Source organism: Dryobates pubescens, chromosome 11, assembly GCF_014839835.1.
Source record: "Dryobates pubescens isolate bDryPub1 chromosome 11, bDryPub1.pri, whole genome shotgun sequence".
Classification (NCBI taxonomy): Eukaryota; Metazoa; Chordata; class Aves; order Piciformes; family Picidae; genus Dryobates; species Dryobates pubescens.
The window spans coordinates 9,750,322-9,768,662 of NC_071622.1; the positions used below are offsets into that span (position 1 = coordinate 9,750,322).

Here is an 18,341-nt window from a genome sequence, read left to right on the forward strand (position 1 = left end):
AAGTTTCCTCTTTTTAAAATGTGCTTTCTCCAAGGAGAAGGCTGGAGAACGCTTCATTGAGAGGTTCATTGAGGCAGTGGGCTCTCTGGACACCGCATGTTTGCAATGGAGACATCAGAGGATCGACAGAAAGGGTTATCAAACATTGGAACAGGATGCCCAGGGAGGTGGTGTAGTCACCATCCCTGGAGGTTATTTATAAGATGAGTGGATGTGGCAGTTAGGGATGTGGTTTAGTGATAGTGGTTTAGAAGTAGTGGTGGGACTGCAAGCTTAAGGCAAGCAGTTGGACATGATGACCTCAAAGGTCCATTCCAACCTCAGCAGTTCTGTGATTCTTTGATTCTAATTCATACAGGGCTGTTCCCTCCTGACCCTTCTTTCTCTTCTCCTCCAGGAGAAAAAAAAGATCCAATATTAGGGTTCCCTGTACCTTTCTTCAGGAAACTACCTGTCTAAGCATTATTAGGAGGAGGGAGACAGGATAAAGCCACAAACAGCCCCACTTGTGGATCAGAAATCAGCTAGCCTTGAGTCTGGAGTAGGTGGTTAAATGCAGTAGCAAGCCCTGATGCTTAACGGAGAGCCTCAGCCTCAGGTCTGGTACATCTCAGCAGACATGGGGGATCTGGCCAGTGTGGGAGCTGTGTTTGGAGCTTGCAGGCAGGGGCTGCACCAGCCACAGAGCCCTCGCCTCCTGATGCAGGGCTGCCCTCTGCTCCGCGGGGCCCCGCCGCAGCGGGCTGAGCCCCGGCATCGCTTGTCACCTCGCATTACCTGATGGACAGACTCCGGGCCCGCTTTGGCCTCCGTAAATGTCACCTGTGCCAAATGCTGGTGGAGGGGCAGAGGTGGCCAGCTGTAGCTGGCATGCAGGACCGAGTGTCATCTCTCCAGTCCTCCCTGCTCTGTCCTAGAGCTGCTGCCCTGCTGCAGAGCAGCTCCCTGATGGCCTAGCTCTGCTGCTGTTTGTGTTGGTCGCCCAAATGATGGGAGAAAATACCTCTAGGGAAGCTATACCATCCCAGCAAACCCAGGGCCTTTCTGGTTAATTTCTGCTGGGAGATGCAGGACATAGACATATTTTCCTGCAGAACATTAAATTTAATAATTTGGAACCAAAATTAATCAGGCATGCAACCTCTACTGTTTACTTTGTACACCCTGACTTCTGTGGACCGAAACGATTTTGAGGATACTCAGCTAGTGAGTAGTTAACACTGGTGTCAAGGATGCTTTGACATGGCTCTTCCTGCACACACCTTCTGTCAGCCATCCAAATTATTCCTCACACAATCTGATAACCTGGTAGCTGACACATCTTCTATCCCTCTCAGCCTGAAAATGAGAAGCTGAGAGGAGCATTTCCTCAGGTGTGGGAGGTTGCATTTCTGCTCCCTCAAGGATCAGCTCAGCAAACTTATCCCAAGGAGGGACTAGAAGTCAGAGTCTGGACCACCTTGCAGGATTGCTTTGCTTTTGATACTTCTGTTCTGGTTTTGCTTTTCTGAGTGGGGTTTGTAGTGCAGTTTATAACAGAAGGATAAAATTGTTCATTGGTAAAGGAAAAGTTAATGCTGATGATTTTGACTAACTGTTTTGTCACAGCCCAAGCAGGACAGCATGGGCAGATACTGTGCTGTGGAAACAAGCTTGTTAACTTGTGTTTGCCATCTGGCTCTGACAGAGCCTGGATTTACGCCTGTGTGCTCTCCAGTAGATATTTTCATTTATCCATCCACTTCCGCTTAGTAAACACTCCTTTGTGCATTCATGCTTCCACTTTGGTGTTTCATTGTTGGGGTAAAAGGTAAGCACAAGCCTTTCAGGTTTCCTGGCTTCAACCTTTGATCCTATCCTGGGGACGCAGGGGATTCCCCTGGCCATAGCCCTTGGACAGTCACCTCTTGGCATGAACAGAAGAGTGCCATGGGGCTTGCTCTGGTTAGCAGTTTTCTTGGGTGAAAGCCTTGCTCTGGGTCCTTATGAAACTTGGAGCCTTTCTAATGGAGAATCTTAGCGTTGGCTCTTTCTGTAAAGTCTGGTATAAATAGAAACAGTTAAATAACTCTCTCCTGGGAGTCTTATTGGTTTAAATCTTCTGCATGACACTTTCAAAATATGCCCTTTTCTCTGTTAATGGAAAAGAATGAAGAATCTTTCTTCTCCTTGACTGTCCTAGTATGATAGATTTCTGCCCAATCTCCCCTTCAGTGGCTCATTTTCCAAGCTGAAGAATCCTCAAAGGCAATGTTTTCATCTAGTTGTTTAAAGAGGCATAAAACCAATTTCCTTCCAAGCCTATGCTGCAGATGATGGGGAGAACTGCATGCTATGGTACCAGACTGCTCACAGGTGATGAAATATGCATTTACTCTTCTCTGAAGCTGATAATGGCACAAGTCAGGATGGTCCTTTTAAGTCCCAGGAAACAACTGAGGTGCCTCTTAACCCGTGACAGCTGAGCACTTAGGTGAGGTGGGGGCCAGGCAAGTGGCACATCTTCCTGCTGCTCAAGGCTCTCCTGGCAGCTGTCTCTGGGGTGAAAGGCTTTTGCACTTGGAAGCCATTACAAGGTATGCATTTTGCTGTTGACCAACAGGAAACAGGCTGTGTGTCCCATGGTGGCAGCAGGGGTACGTGGGGTAACTCTTTCCAGCAGCACACAGGAGCCCTGGCCCTGCCTCCAGATTGCCTCGCTGCCTCCAAGGCTTCTGCTGTTGTCATTGAGCCGACTTGCTCTTGCTGCACATCGCTTTCCCACTGGGAGAATTGATCCAAAAAGCCAAAGCAAGAATTGACAAAGACCTTTTCTCCCCCTCCCTCTGCAGAATTAAGTCTGAAGTGGGTTGATAACAGCGGATCGAGTCCTCCTTGACTCTGACAAATGTCTTTAATGTTATTCAGCAAGCTGACCTTTTCCTGTCTTTATTGTGCATCTTCCCTTTGAATCAGATTTGATTGTTACTTCAGGTAAAATAACAAACACTGTCACGTAAATAACTTTGCAATAATGTTAAAAGGAGGAGAAAAACAAACAAACAAACCACCAAAGCACTGCCATGCTTGCAAATGCGACGGAAACAATCATCCTCTGTGCCAGCCATGGAAAACCAACTGTGTGACCTTCCCACACAATGTCTTTGCCCTGCTACTCCAGGGAATGATCTCCTGTGTTAGAAAAAAAACACCAGGGAAACAATGGTTCATTGAAATGTTAATGACAGATAATGTTAGCTGGGGTTGGTAAATTCTAGGGGAGGGAGAAAAGGTCATATAAATCCTTAAAATACAGCCAGATACATAACCCATCAAGATGAGTGGGCATTTGATGCCCAGATACCCTCTGAATATTTGAAACTGGGCTTATAGAAGACAGCAATTAGGCCTTGGGTGAGATGTTCTGCATCAGAGACTGCCCTGAAGTGGCAATGATCAAAGTTAGATTGCTTTTCTAGGCCACTCCTTCCCTAGTGGGGTTCAGGAGCAGACTGGTCTCATGGGGTTATGTGTGAGGCTCAGTTTGTCAATGTGCAATAGAGCTCTGGTGTGGAAGGAGAAAATGCTCTTTCCTTGTGGCCGTGGCACATTTGTGTGGCCAGTCTCTGTTCTGTCACATACTGTGTGAGGAAAAGTAATGGGCAACATATTTTGTAAGTGCCTTATCTTGTCATCTGCATTGCTAGCATGTCATGGGCAGTTACTGTCCTGCGCTACTCCAGCTCCTCCTGAAGATGCTGCCATCAAGTTTTGAGAGCTGCAAGAATATGTGAAATGGCATGGTGGGGAACTGTGTGGGTGAGAAGGGAAAGAACTGAACCATGGGAAGAGGAAGAAAAGCCTGCTGAAGACAATGCCAGAGCCATCACAGGGAGCAAAGGTGCTTCATAAAATGTAGGGAGCATCCAGCCTGGTTGGTTTCAGATGTGCTCTGTCTCTAGAACCAGCTTGGACAAAAGAAACAAGATATTGGGAAATAGTTCAGAGAAGACTATTTTGAGGCAGGAAGCCAGTGGTGACTTCTTCCATGTCAGCTGAAGCACTGAAGCAATGAATGAAGATTTAATTATAAAGTACTTGTCTTCATAATGTGTTTTATTGCTACAGATAGCTCCATTTCCCATACTATAACCAGTGTTTCACTCTTTCCCTTCATAGCATAAGTCACGCTTGCTGGTTGTCTTCAAGCCTTGGCCAGCATCTAAGCTGGCGCAACCAAGGCTGGGCAGCTGATGGCTGTACAGCCAGCCTTGCTCATAGTGTACTTAATCTTTCTGCTTCTCCTTGTAGATTCCCCTGCTCATGCCAGCTCCACATCCGTGAGCCCATCATCAAGCCTTTCCACAGGGAACTCGGTGGACGGGCACCACAACTACCTCGAGGCCCCCGCAAACACCTCCCGGGCGCTGCCGTCCCCCATGAACGCCATCGGGACTCCGGTGAACACGCTGGGCTCACCCTACAGAGTCATTGCCTCCTCCATTGGCTCACACCCTGTCACTCTGTCCTCAGCCCCGGGCATGAACTTCGTGACACATGCCAGCCCGCAGGTAGGCAGACGTGCATGATTGCTTTGCTACAGTTCCTGGTGCTCAGAGCGGGTAAGGTCCCAGTGTTTGAGGAGTGGGTTGGCTGGCAGGGAGTCTGGTGCACCTGGCCACATAGGGAGATCAGCTATAGAGAGCGTTTTCCAGCATGTGAATCTTTCTGCACAAATTCTCCTGGCACAGACACAGAGAAGTCACCTGTGTATGCTTTGATAAGGGGAGAAAGCCAATTCCTATGTCTGCTTGCACCATGGGTGCAATCCAATTCCCCTCTGCTGCGTCCATTGCAGTGTGTCACTGCTGTGTGTGGAGCAAGCCAAAGGGTGCAGCATGTGAGGCACACCACTTCTTCCTGCAAGAGGGTATCTGCTTTGTGTCCTTAATTGTAAAGGAGACAGTCTTTCCAGAGAGGGACAAACATTCATGCTAAATGCCAGCCATGTATTCTGTGGTATGTATAAACTTTGCCTGCAGGAAAACGAAGCACTCCCATCCTTACTGCCTGGGCTCACTCAGGTCCTGAGGCTTCCACTCTAATATACAGACATTAGAGTCAGTTCCTCCCTAGAACTGTGAGATAGGAGCCTTCCAGGAGAGCTCTGTGGAGCAGGGACAGGGACATGCTGCCCCAGGAGCCTGACAACCCCTCTGATATGGCTGGGGCCAAGGTGGCAGTGTGGAATTTGATAGTGCCTTTTATTAACAAGACTTGCATTTTATTAGTGGGACTTCAGGGTAGGGCATACTCAAGAGTCTCATTGCTTCTTCTGAAGATCCCTGAACCCTCTCTACCCCATACCCTGTTGCTTCTTGATGGACTATCTGAAGTTCTTCCTAGCACTTGCCACTGAAGCTGGGAGAGTATGGTATGGAGGAGCCCCTGAAGAGCTCTGAGAAGAGTGTAAGGGTGGTTTGGCAGGTTTGACTTAACTCTTACCACCATCCTCAACTCCTGCATGGGTCTGGGCTGTCAGCAGTGTGTGTGCTGGGCATCCTTCTTCCTTTGCACCATCCAGTTGTCCTCCATCGACCTGATAATGTTTGTGCCTATGGCATTCAGGGCATGTATTCACAGTATTCAGGGTGCATTGCAAAGACTATGCCCAGTAGGTTGAGAGAGGTTCTCTTCTCCCTCTGCTCTGCCCTGGTGAAGCTGCACCTGGAATACTGTGTCTAGTTCTGGGCTTCCCAGTTCAGGAAAGACAGGGAACTACCAGAGAGAGTGCAGTGACCAGCCATGAGGATGATCAGGGGACAAACATCTCTCTTATGAGGGGAAGACAGAAACCTGGAGCTCTTTAGCCCAGAAGAGAGCAGATTTAGAGGGGATCTTAACAACGCATATAAATATCTAAAAGGTGGAAGTCAGGAGGATGGAGCTGGGCCTTTTTCCCTGGTGGTCAGTGATAGGACAAGGGACAATGGGTACAAACTAGAACACAGGAGGTTTCATTTGAACTTAAGGAGAAACTGTTACGCCAAGGATGCCCAAGTGTTGGAATAGGCTGCCCAGAGAGGTTGTGGAGTCTTCTTCTCTGGAGACTTTCAAAACCCGCCTGGATGCATTCCTGTGCAGTCTGACCTAGACGTACCTGCATTAGCAGGGGAGTTGGACTAGACAATCTCCAGAGGTCCCTTCCAACATCTGCCACGCTGTGATTCTATGTACTTTGTGGGGGTAGAGCTGGTGGCAGCATTGGCTGCATGAAAACCTTTCCTTTGGGGTTGGAGATGCTCTGGGAAGCAGTTTTCCTAATCCAGGCACTGTGCCAAATTCCTGGCTCCAAGGAGCAGGTTTCATTTGTGTTGCCTCTAATGCAAGGAGACAGTTGGGCCTTGGGGATTCAGCAAGGAGGCAGCTAATGGATTTGGGTTCAAGCAGTTGTCCCAGATATCATACATGATTGCACTTAACCTGAAGGAGTCAAGCTCCAAGGACAGCGATGACTAAAACTGCCCCACTGGCGGCCCATACACCCTCTCTCCCTGTTACTGTCTCAAAGTGCAGCCAGAAAGAAAAGGTGGCACCTGACCTCTGAGTAACATTTCAAACCATAAAAATTTCCTCTTGGCTCAGCATCTTTCCAAGAAGTTTCCAGGGTAAAAAAGGTGGCTGGACCACTTGTGGGGAGGATGAGGTTGATTTCTCCTTTCCTTGGGCTAGGTTCAGATTTTGAAGCATTAGGATTTAGATCTGCCAGCACCTGGGCTGGGTCTCTGCTTCCTCTGGGAAGTTTTTCCCTATACACTTTAGTTTTCCAGTGGGACAAAACAACTTGACCCCAAATGTGGTAATTTTTTTGCTAGACAATTTGTATTTTCAATGCTATCAGATCACTGAAGGGACAGCGGAGGAGAGAAGGTGAAAACAAGCTTCACCTTTTAATTTTTCTAATGACATGGAATGAACCCTTCCTATGGTTTGCTGAAATTCCCTGTGGAAATTATTATACTTTTTCATGGAAAATGAGCAAATTATTAGGGCAAGTGGAGCACTTGCAACAGTATGCATGAAATGTAGTGGTTTAGGTGTTGTGGAGACTGTAGCTGGATTTTCATCCCAAGCCTTGTCTTCTGTCCCTGTTCCTGCCCTTTTGCTGGCAAGAATAACTTCAGCTGATAGGCTGGGGTGACTGTTAAAAACAAGCTCAATGATGAAGAAACCATCCCCAGCCCTCAAAGCTTGATGGTGAGAAAGAAGACACAATAGTGGTTTTGGAGAGAGGTTGCTCTGTCCAGACAGCTTTTGACAGGATGCTCTCAATGGTCCCTAATCCTTGCTGCCCTGCCAACAACAACTCGAAAGCAAACAGCAACAAAAGGAAGCCCTGGGCAACATCAGGCTTTGGTCTCTAATCGATGTGGGTTTGTAACCTTTAACTTGCAGCAGCCGTGAGCAGCTTCCGGGGATCTCAGCTGGGGGCTCTGGGCCGTTTGCCTGCATCTCACAGTAGCTGATTTTTAGATGCTCAGCCTGCTCCTCTGCTTTTTAAATCTGTTAACCCTGAATTTGCTCCATTCTCGAGCCTGTGATAGTGTTTGGGAACAGAAATCACAGGGAGTGTCCAAGCTGACCATGTTTTTGTGTATTTACGCAGATTTGCTTATCCTAAGGCAGGGAAACTCACAAACTTAACACTTCTTTTTTTTCTTGCTTTAAAACATCATTACAGCTTCCCTAGCCATGCAGCAGTGCAGGCTTAATTGCAGCAAATTGCCTGGTTGCGAAGCCCTTCCTTACTAAGCTGTTAGTGCTTGAGGCCACAAGCAGCCAGAGATCAGCACCCTCTAATGAAGGAGGCAGGATCCCACCAGCCTTGTCGCTGGGAGGCTGTAACTGAGCAGCTGAGAGCTGCTGCCTGCCCTTTTCCAGCTCTGCTTAGTTCTGGCTTTGGTCACAACATCCGGGCAGGGTAAGAGACGATATCTGCTTACCAGGCATCTGCTTAAATCCCTCCAGCTGGATTCACCAGAGGATGTCTCTCTGCCCATGGCAGCTCCATGGAGCTGATGGGGATAAGCTTGTGGGACGAGCCCAGCAGGAGCAGCAAGGGCGGGGTCAGCTCAATTTGGGGATGGTTTCATTAAGTCTCAACCCTCTAACCTGTCTTGTGGCTTCTGCTTCTGCAGCTCAATGTCCTGAACAATGTCAGCAGCTTGGAGGACGTCAAGCCCTTGCCAGGTCTCCCAGGGATTGGGAACATGAATTATCCATCTACAAGCCCAGGATCCTTAGCCAAACACATCTGTGCCATCTGTGGGGACAGGTCCTCAGGTAGGAGGTGTTTGGTTGGTTGCTTTTTCTTCCTGGGGAAGGTTTTGTGCAACAAACAGCCCTCCCCCACCCCCGACCCCCCACCCCATCCCGCTGCTCTGAGGCAAGGCTTATATGGGAAGAGCAGTGCAGAGGCTTGCTGGAGCCTTCCTGGCATTGCAGCCAGACCCACAGCTGGGTCTGGCTTACCCAAGGGCAGGCTGTCTGTTTTACAGATTATTTGTGTTGTGCCCAAGAGAGAGCAAACCTAAAAGCCATGCTCTTCTCCCTTACATGTAAAACCTCATTTTATATTTTGTCCTTGTTTATCAAAGGTAAATAGATCAAAACTGCTGAGTTCTTATTTCCCTGTGCTTTGTGTTAGCTGGACCTGTGTTTTCCCTCCTGCTCCAAAGACTGGCAGCCTTGGCTGTGCCTTGCAGACCCCCTCCATATCAGTGTGGCCCTGCTACCTATGGCTTTTCTGCACTTGCACTGCAGCAGAGATGTGGCTCCATATCCTTCCCCTGGGATAAAGTCCCTCCAGGAAAGCAGTGGTCCTATACTTTGCCACTGGTCACTATTCCTGTGCAAAGCCACTAAAGCCTAGTCAGGTTTTCCAAGATGTTAACTGCAGCCTTTTTTTTCCCACCTTTGAGTTGGGTTCAAGCTCTTCCATGCTGAAGGGAAGGGCAGATGCCTGCCTGGCAACTGATGGCCTCCCCTTGCTCCCCAGGGAAGCACTATGGGGTGTACAGCTGTGAGGGCTGCAAAGGCTTCTTCAAGAGGACGATCAGGAAGGACCTGATCTACACCTGCCGTGACAACAAAGACTGCCTCATAGACAAGCGCCAACGCAACCGCTGCCAGTACTGCCGCTATCAGAAGTGCCTCGCAATGGGCATGAAGAGGGAAGGTATGTGTGGGCTGCTGGAAGGAATGCACTTACAGAAATTTCCCTTACATTTATTAGGGTAAATCTGGCTCTTGGTGAGCCCACAATGATAAAACCCCACACTGAGAGAGATTCAGAGTGTGTTTGATCTCATTTCATAATGGAAGTGAGGCTGATGGGGAACTTAGTACACTGTATTTTTCTTCCCATTCCACCTAAACACACATACTGGTGACTGTCACATCTGTCAAGTGATTTTGACACAAGTTTGCTTTTAGTTAGTGGTCTTTAATGATCTGGACTGCTTGGACCCCTGTAAACTTCTGCTGTGGACAGCACCTGGCAGTGAGGAGTCCTGCAGTGTGCTTGTTTCTTGTGTGAAGAGCAACCTCAGCCTGCTGGCTTCATTTCTCATCACCTAATTCTTGCACTGGAAGAGGAGAGTGGATTATTTATTTTCACTTTTTATTCTGTAGCTCTCTGCCATTTCTACTCAACCCCACCTTTGGAGGTGAGCTCTGGCACAGCTGACATCCTGTGGTATTTTGCTGCTGCAGGAGAGAGCTGTATGGAATCAGTTGATACAGTCTCTTCCACACTTCACCTGTACTCACTGCAGCCCCCAAAGGACTATGTTTCTGACCTAAGCCACCTAAGGTGTTGAACTGGAGCAAGGATTTGACCTGAGGTAGTTGGACTTAGAGGGACTTTGCACTGTCTTGAAGGAAGTCCCCAAGAGCTGCTAAGGGTGGCGTGCATCTGCAACAGATCCTGCACCCCTGCCTCTCTCCCACGCAACTCTGGAGTATGGAAGTCTTTGTATAAGCCACCACCAAGTGAGTTTCTTCTGTCTGCTACAGTGGAAGGCAAGCCCATAGTGTTAATCTGTCCAAGTCTGCCCCCTGCAGTTAGCTGCTCCCCCTCGGTGGAGCAAATACCCCTCAGCTGCCTTGTCTTCCAAATGAAGCTGACAAGTAGAGACAACCAGCCAGCATTTAACCTGCTTTTGCCCAAGATGGAATAACTGTCACCTCCAGAGCTGAATGCTAGCAGGCAGTGTCGCTCTCCCTTCTCGGAGGCCACACTGCCCGTATGAAGCACACAAGCTTCTCCCTGTGAAAGAGCTTAGACTTGCAGGGCAGAGGCTGGGGAAGGAGCCTCTGCTCCTTCATTGGGCACAGGCTAAGCCTCGTCCTGTTCCATCCTCAGTGCTGTGTTGCCTCAACTGCTTGGGGCAGCAGGGTGCTGCAACATGTCAAGCTTGATTCAAAAATCTAATCCCAGGCACATCTTTCCTTTCCAGCTGGGTGCAAAGTGGTTCAGGGGACCGGGGTGTCAAGCATCTTCCCTTTGCAGAGCGTGAAAATTTAAACCCTAGGATCCTGGTCGACCCTGCAGGGGTTTGGCTCTAAAATAATCACAGGGGCTTTCTGGGAGCTGCAGGAACTGGGGACAGATTGTAGCTTGAACAAGGAATCCTGGATGAGTTTGGGGGCTGAGTGATGGGACTGATATTTTCCTGACACGTTCTTTCTTCCACTAAGATTTTGATGACTTTAGAAACACTTCCCTGGCTTCTTCCTGTCCATTACCCTAAGGAGAACAAATGTTTCCCCCAGCTGGCTGGCACATATGTGCATCCCATGTGGCCCTCCCTCACCAGCACTGGACTGGATGCTCCATTGAGCCATCTCCTTGGGTGCTGCCACTTCCCTAGCAGCTGGGCAGTGCTGGGAAGCACAACCTCCCAGATGGGAGAAAAGCAGTGAAGTAGTGGGCATTGCAAAGTGGTCATGAATGTCAGTACTGAGGAACCTGCCATGGTTTGGCCCTTCTCATGAAATCACCCTAACTTAAGCCAGGTAAGACAAGGATGATGTGGGGGATTGTTTCCTGACATCACTGCAAACAGCAGAGGAGTAATGACAAATGGAAAAGAAATCTCTTGATCCAAGCATTTGACACAAAAGCCTGTCACACCCTTCTTCCAGCAGCACTTACCTAACTGAGAAAAGGGGAGCACATTCTTGTACAGGCTTGCATGAGCTGTGGGCTTTCTGTCCCTGGGGTTTATGCAGGTCCACTCACCTCTTAAAGGACTTTTTTTTATCCCTCAACCTTGATGGTTTTCCCACTCCTCTGGATACTGACTGGCTGGTGCTTGGCTAATGGGTGGCAAAGCCATTGAGCTGTTGAATAGAGAAGCACCAATGTCAGTGTGGCAGGGGCCAGCTTTGCAGCCAGTTTCTTCCCCACTGAACCTTCCATTTCAGATGTATAACTGCCTGTTGCTCAGTACAGGCTGTACTTTGAGAGCAGGCCAGCTGCTACCTGTCCCATAGGGGTTGTGGAATATTTGGGGACTGTAGGTTTGGAACACTTCTTCCCAGAAGTGAGCTAAAGCCATATAATACTTGCTGCTCACTGTTTTTTTTTTTAGCAGGATTTTCTGATTTCCCTTTGGGATTTCACCAACAAAAATGTGCACCCAGGACTTCTATTGAGCACAGGTCTTGGCATGCCACGTACACATCCTACAGCAGCCTGTCCTCCAAATATCCAGCAGCTCTGGGAGTTGCTAGGTGTGATCTGGAGAGAATGTCAGTGATTCTCTTCTTCCAGACAGTGGGTATTTTGGAAAATGTGCATAAGAAAAGACTGAAGGCCTTGGAGCATTCAGAGGAAATGCTTTCTGGTGGAGAGGATTGGGAAGAGAGGTGGCAGAAGGAGAGGTGACACCAGGGCTGGGCTAGGCTGGGTAAGCTTTTGCTCAGGTAGGCAGCATGTGTTGATCTAGATTGGGGTAAAGGACTATCTAGCCCTGCTGCTGGATGCTCTGTCCAGTGTGGTACTCTGAAGCACACTATGAGCACAGAAAACCTCAATATCTGGGTTCTGGGTCCCTCCTGCTTCCTCCCAGCATCTAGTGACAACCGAGTCCAGGCTGCCACCTGGAGGTATCAACTGCTGTTTCCTCTGTCTGGAGCTTCGTGCCTTGGAAATCACAACCTTGTGTCAAAGTTGAATGTCACTAGTCTACAGCAGCCTCAAAATTACTGAGAAGCAGCAGGGGCAGCCATTTGAATGGGGGCACATCTGAAATATCCATTTGTTGTGTGTTCTCCCTCTTCTAAGCAGGTTTCTCATCGCTCTTTCCAGAGGGAAGGGAGACCCATGGCAGGCAGGTGAGTGTTTGTGTGGGTGTAAAGAGCCACATTTCTGTCCTGCAGCTGTGCAGGAGGAGAGGCAGAGGAGCAGGGAGCGAAATGACAATGAGGCTGAATCCACAAGCAACGGCAGTGAGGACATGCCTGTGGAGAGGATCCTGGAAGCTGAGCTGGCAGTGGAACCCAAGACAGAGGCATACAGTGACATGAACACAGAGAGCTCGGTAAGGGGCCCTACATCACCTGCAGCTTGAGATGAGTACCTTTGGGGTGTGATCTGAAAAGAAAGATAAACCCCACATGAAAGGCTAGCATTTTGCAAGGGAAGTTTTTGCTTCTCACTGCCTGAGAATCACCAACAATGATTCTTCTGAATCTCCTCTGAATGACAACAAGAAAGCAGTCCAGGCATTATTTTCCTAGCATTTTTTCCAGTTCCTGAGCAGATGGGTAACAGCCAGATGCCAGAGAGTCTGAGCCCTGTGTTGGCTTCCATATTTGCACAGCCTAGAGCAATGCTTGTCTGCCCCAGTGCCCAGGACTAGAATGGACCTGGACATAGCAGGGCTACTGCTGTGGTTTTACTGGTTTGGATAAAACTGGTGCTCATGCTCATGTAGAAGCTATTGATGGCTTTGAGATGTGCCCCTGGGAGCAGGACTGCAGCCTGCCATGCAGGACATGGTTTGGAAAGAGCAGCAAGCAAATAGAAAAGTTGAGCAACCAGTGGATTTGGCTGGTTGTAGAGGGGATAGTAATAATAACTCTCTTCCCATCAATGCACAGGTGAGATTATTGGCAGCTTGATCATTTTCATAGTGGCTCTTAGTATAGTTTACTTGTTCTTAGTATAGTTAACTTGTATACTCTTAGTATAGTTAACTTAGTATAGTTAGCTGCTTTCAGTGCAGGTGGTGATTGTCAAAGATTTTTTTCAATGACAAATTCCCTTTTCCTCTGTGATTTTCCTTTTGATATTGCTCTTAATCAGACAAATGACCCTGTCACCAACATATGCCATGCTGCTGACAAGCAGCTCTTCACACTCGTCGAGTGGGCCAAGCGAATCCCCCACTTCTCTGACCTGACCCTGGAAGACCAAGTCATTCTCCTTCGGGCAGGTAATGTCCCCTGCCTATGGCCTCTGGGGCTATTCTCAGTACTCCTGTCCTTTCTCTGGCCTGTGTGCTGTGCCACCCAGACTGGATGGTGAATGGGACATCCTGAGCTGATCCATCTCTGCTGCCCCAGGGCAAACTGCCTATCCTGAGCCATGACGTGCACTTGGCAGAGGCTGTGGATGGGGCAGTGGAATCTGCTGTTTGGTCCCCTCTTCACACAGATGTGTAGGAGAGCAAAGGGAATAAATGTGCCTTGTTAATACAATTCCCATAACTACAGAACTTAGGATGTGTGGGATACACAGTGTGTAACATGCAAAATAATGTAAAGGGGTTGCTGATGGAAGGAATAAGTTTTCCTAGGAGGAAAACCAGTAATTTCTCTCTTTTTCTTATTCTTTCCACCCCCCACCCTTTGGGTCTCTTTCTTCACCTTTCTGCTGGCCAGGGTTTGCCAGCCCTTGCAGTATTGGCAAGGGTGCAGTTGGCATTTAGGATCCTATCTGTCCTGTAAGCTGAGTTTGAAGCCAGAAGGGACAAATCAGCTTCCTGCTCCACTGGTTTAGTTTTACTTTTTAATGGCTTGTGTTTGGTTGGGTTTTTTTTTCAGTTGGGAGTGGGGAGTTGCTGGGGTTTGTTTGTTTGCTGTTTGGGGTTTTTTTCTTAGTTTCCTGTTGTGTCCTGCATGCCTCCTCTCACAGGTTGGAATGAGCTGCTCATTGCCTCTTTCTCCCATCGCTCCGTATCGGTGCAAGACGGCATCCTTCTGGCCACGGGCTTGCATGTGCACCGCAGCAGTGCTCACAGTGCTGGCGTGGGCTCCATCTTTGACAGGTACATAGCCTGTTTCTGCCATCTCCCAGCAGTGCTGGCCAGGCTGGCTCTGTCTTTCCCCTCTGAATGAGAAACATGTCCTTAACAAGAAGCAGAGCAAATCCATGGTGATTTGGGGCAGAAGTAGATTAGAATGAGGAGGGGACATATGACTGGCTTAGAAACCAAGAACAGGCTGAAAGCTCTTTGGAAGGGGATTTGTAGCTGTAGATCTTTGGCTGGATATGCCAGAGGAGGAATGCTTCTCTGTCTTCTCAAGAGTTTGCTGTAACTGGATCTAGAGCTAATACTCATCACCAAGAGCCTTAGCTGGCAAAGCCTTAAAGCTGAGCTTGCTCATACAACCGCACATGTGCTGTGCCATGCCTGCTCCCTGCCTGGTAGGACACTGCATCACCACTCTGTCACAGCTGGCACATGTAATGGCAGTGCCCAAGCTTTGCACAGTGAAATGTGGGAAGAATCCATGAAGCTTTCCTCAAGTGAGTGCAAATTGTTCTCCATAGTCCCCACTGAGCAGAGAGGTTGTGTGCTGAGCAAAGTGAGAACAGGAGCAAATGTGATGCTCCAGTCCTTGGATGCAACTAATACACACGTGGAAGAGCAGTATATGGCATGGCTGTCCCTCAAAGATGCCTCTTCCTGCAGAGAGGTATTGGAGGTATTTCCAGTGCCTGTCCCAGATGCTTTTCAGCCCCTAGCCTTGTTCTCTATACCTGTCTCTGATCATCTGCCTGCCAATGTCCCCACATGCAGGGTTTTGACAGAGCTGGTGTCCAAAATGAAAGACATGCAGATGGATAAGTCAGAGCTGGGATGCCTGCGAGCCATTGTCCTGTTTAACCCAGGTAAGTCTGAGACCTGGGACTGAGGTGCACACCATCTAGGCCATGGCAGGTCACAGGCAGCAGGGCTACAGAGAGATTTGTCCCAGCCACAGGGTCCATGATTAAAGAGAGCCCAAGTCCTGTCCTGCCCATGCTCAAAGTCACTCTGCTGGAAGGGTAAAGGTCTCCACTGCAGTAATTCCTTGCCTACCTAGAAGAGGGAGACCCCACCTGCAGTGATGTGTGCAGCTCTGGAGTCCTCAGCACAAGAAAGACATGGACCTGTTGGAGTGAATCCAAAGGAAGCCATGAAAATAATCAGAGGGCTGCAACACCTCTTCTATGGAGAAAGGCTGAGAGAGTTGAGGTTGTTCAGCCCGGAAAAGAGAAGGCTCAGGAAGACCTTATTGTGCCTGTTAATACTTAAAGAAGACCTATAAGAAAGATGGTCTATTGTGACAGGACAAGGGGTGATGGTTTTAAACTAAAAGAGGGAGATTTAAACTAGGTAGAAGGAAGATGTTTTGTATAATGATGGTGGTGAAACACTGGCCCAAGTTGCCCAGAGAGGTGGTAGATAGCCCCAACCCTGGGAGCATTCAAAGTGAGGTTAGACAGGGCTCTGATGCCCCTAGTCACTGCAGGGGCGGGGATTGGTCTAGGTGACCTTTAAAGGTCCTTTTCAACCCAAAGCATATTATAATTCTACTTGTATTCTCTTCCTTGTCCAGATGCCAAGGGTTTGTCCAGCCCCTCAGAAGTGGAATCGCTGAGGGAGAAGGTCTACGCCACACTGGAAGCCTACACGAAGCAGAAGTACCCTGAGCAGCCAGGGCGGTGAGTTGTTCCCAAGCAAGGCAGATGGCTCAGGGCAGCACAACACCCATCTTGGAAAGAGGAGACAGAGGCTGGAGTCTCTGTGCTACTTCTGCTTGAGCCACCCTCAAAGCAAGGGCAAGACACTAGCCAATACAGCCTGAGCAGCCCAGCTGCTGCAGACTGGCCTGTCCTTTTAGCGCTGTAAGCGATATTCTTCAAGGGTGCCAGGGCACTGGAACAGGCTGCCCAGAGAGGTTGTAGAGTCTCCATCTCTGGAGGCATTCAGGACCCACCTGGACACGTCTCTGGGTGATCCTGCTCTAGCAGGGGGGTTGGACTAGGTGATCTTCAGAGGTCCTTTCCCAACCCCACCATACTGAGATTCTGCATGGCTCTGTAATCCTGAGCCAGGGTGCCGGTGAGATGCAATTGCCACGCATTTCAATCCAATCCTACCCTCTGCTGGCCGAGCTCTCGAAACGCCGGCGGCTGGGTCTGTCCCCATCGCCGGCAGCCGTGCGATACTCACCCACGGCATCTGCTATTTGTGGGTGTGAGCGCTGGATGCGGGACATAGGAGAGGGCAGTGGGGGAGGCATCTGCCTGCTGCCCCCCCGTGCAGCTGCACCTCAGAACAGGAGGTACTGGCTGGCAGAGGCCCTGCTGAGGGATTCTGCACCCCCTCGAGAGGATGGGCATTTTCAAAGGCAGTTTCAAGAAGGATTTAAATGGCACCATGGAGATGTAAGTCACTAGTCCCAGTCTTGGAGAGAATTTGGATGTATGTTTTTCGTTTGTGATTTAATGTTTCCCATTTTTTATTGGGGTGGTGGTGGGGGCAAGTTTTTAAAAGTGCTCGATCCTGTTTTGAAGACATGCACATTGCCTCCCCCACATGGAGAGAAATGCCTCTTTTGAAAGCATAGAGAAATTTGAGACACTGAAATCTCTAAGGCATTTTTGGGGAGAATTTGGACTCTGCTGTCCTGAGCTCCTGGGGCAGGCTTGGAAACAGGTGGGAGAAAGCAGCCAGTGCTTCCCGTGTGCCTCTGACTCTGCTCTTTTCCAGGTTCGCCAAACTCCTCCTGCGTCTGCCAGCACTGAGGTCCATCGGGCTGAAGTGCCTGGAGCACCTCTTCTTCTTCAAGTTGATTGGGGACACCCCTATTGATACCTTCCTGATGGAGATGCTGGAGACACCCCTGCAGGTCACTTGAGGATCTGGCCCCTTTCTGGCCAGAGTCTGCCCCCTCCCCACGCCCCTGCACAATCTCCCACCTCTCATTGAGCCTGAGAGAGCTCAAGAACTGTCCTCCACCCTCCCCTCCTCCTTGGTGGGATTGTCGTGTTTTTGTACAGCTGTAAATCACTCCCTCTAACCCTCCCTGGCCTGGCCGTGGGGGGGTCACAGATCCTCTGACCAGCTAACCATACCCCTGCCCCCCCCCCCCCCCCCCCCCCCCGCCCCTTCCCCCCTGTACAGATAATTGCTTTAAATTATTTTTTCACTCTCAATAAAAGTCAACAAAACAAATAAAATTATATATGAGAGAGGCACTGACTGGAGCTGGCAGAGCAGTGTCCTCTTTTGCTGTGGTCACAGGTCCAGCTTGGGATGGGCCTGAGGGACCCTCCTGAGACCCTTGGGCAGCACAAATCAGGGCAGAGACATCACTTGGGGTAGTGCTGCTTGTGCTGATGGGCAGAGTCCTCTTGGTTTTCTGGTATTGTTACTTCTTGATCCTGCTAAGGAGAGATGTGGAGAAACCTGCTGGAGTCCAACCTGTCACCACAGACCTCATGACTAAATCATGGCACCAAGTGCCACGTCCAATCCCCTCTTGAACACCTCCAGCGATGGTGATTCCACCACCTCCCTGGGCAGCACATTCCAATGGTGAATGACTCTCTCAGTGAAGAACTTTCTCCTCACCTCGAGCCTAAACTTCCCCTGGTGCAGCTTGAGACTGTGTCCTCTCGTTCTGCTGCTGGTTGCTTGAGAGAAGAGACCAACTCCCTCCTGGCTACAACCTCCCTTCAGGTAGTTGTAGACAGCAATAAAGTCTCCCCTGAGCCTCCTCTTCTCCAGGCTAAACAATCCCAGCTCCCTCAGCCTCTCCTCGTAGGGCTTGTGCTCAAGGCCTCTCCCCAGCCTCGTTACCCTTCTCTGGACATGTTCAAGTGTCTCAATGTCCTTCTTAAAGTAATTTAAAGACTGGCTTTCTAATCTTTTTTTTCTTTTCTTTCATTCCTTCCCCCCCCCCCCCCCCCCATTTTTTTTAACCACCCCCCCCCCCCTTTTTTTTTTTTCCCTGTGGTTAGTCCAGACACTTAGGGAAGAACCAAAGTGCTTCCATTTGATCCAGGTGGAGTATTT

The 18,341-nt window shown here is 49.3% G+C and overlaps 1 protein-coding gene across 1 annotated transcript; it reads left to right on the forward strand.

Annotated features, from left to right (window-relative positions):
• Positions 1–4,232: 4,232 nt before the first annotated feature.
• RXRG (retinoid X receptor gamma) lies at positions 4,233–17,418 on the forward strand. Its single transcript, XM_009901928.2, has 9 exons — positions 4,233–4,550; positions 8,178–8,322; positions 9,038–9,217; positions 12,427–12,587; positions 13,355–13,484; positions 14,186–14,318; positions 15,075–15,166; positions 15,877–15,982; positions 17,034–17,418. Exons 1-9 carry the CDS (start codon positions 4,233–4,235, stop codon positions 17,179–17,181), a joined length of 1,413 nt encoding a protein of 470 aa, XP_009900230.2. The 3' UTR covers positions 17,182–17,418.
• Positions 17,419–18,341: the final 923 nt, after the last annotated feature.

What these genes read in the sequence shown, in the direction of transcription:
- RXRG (XM_009901928.2), top strand. Translation starts at nt 4,233, where the DNA reads ATGGCTGTACAGCCAGCCTTGCTCATAGTGTACTTAATCTTTCTGCTT. An exon ending in ACATGAACACAGAGAGCTCG is followed by an intron (nt 12,588 to 13,354) that starts GTAAGGGGCCCT and finishes GCTCTTAATCAG; the next exon opens with ACAAATGACCCTGTCACCAA. An exon ending in AGTCATTCTCCTTCGGGCAG is followed by an intron (nt 13,485 to 14,185) that starts GTAATGTCCCCT and finishes CTCCTCTCACAG; the next exon opens with GTTGGAATGAGCTGCTCATT.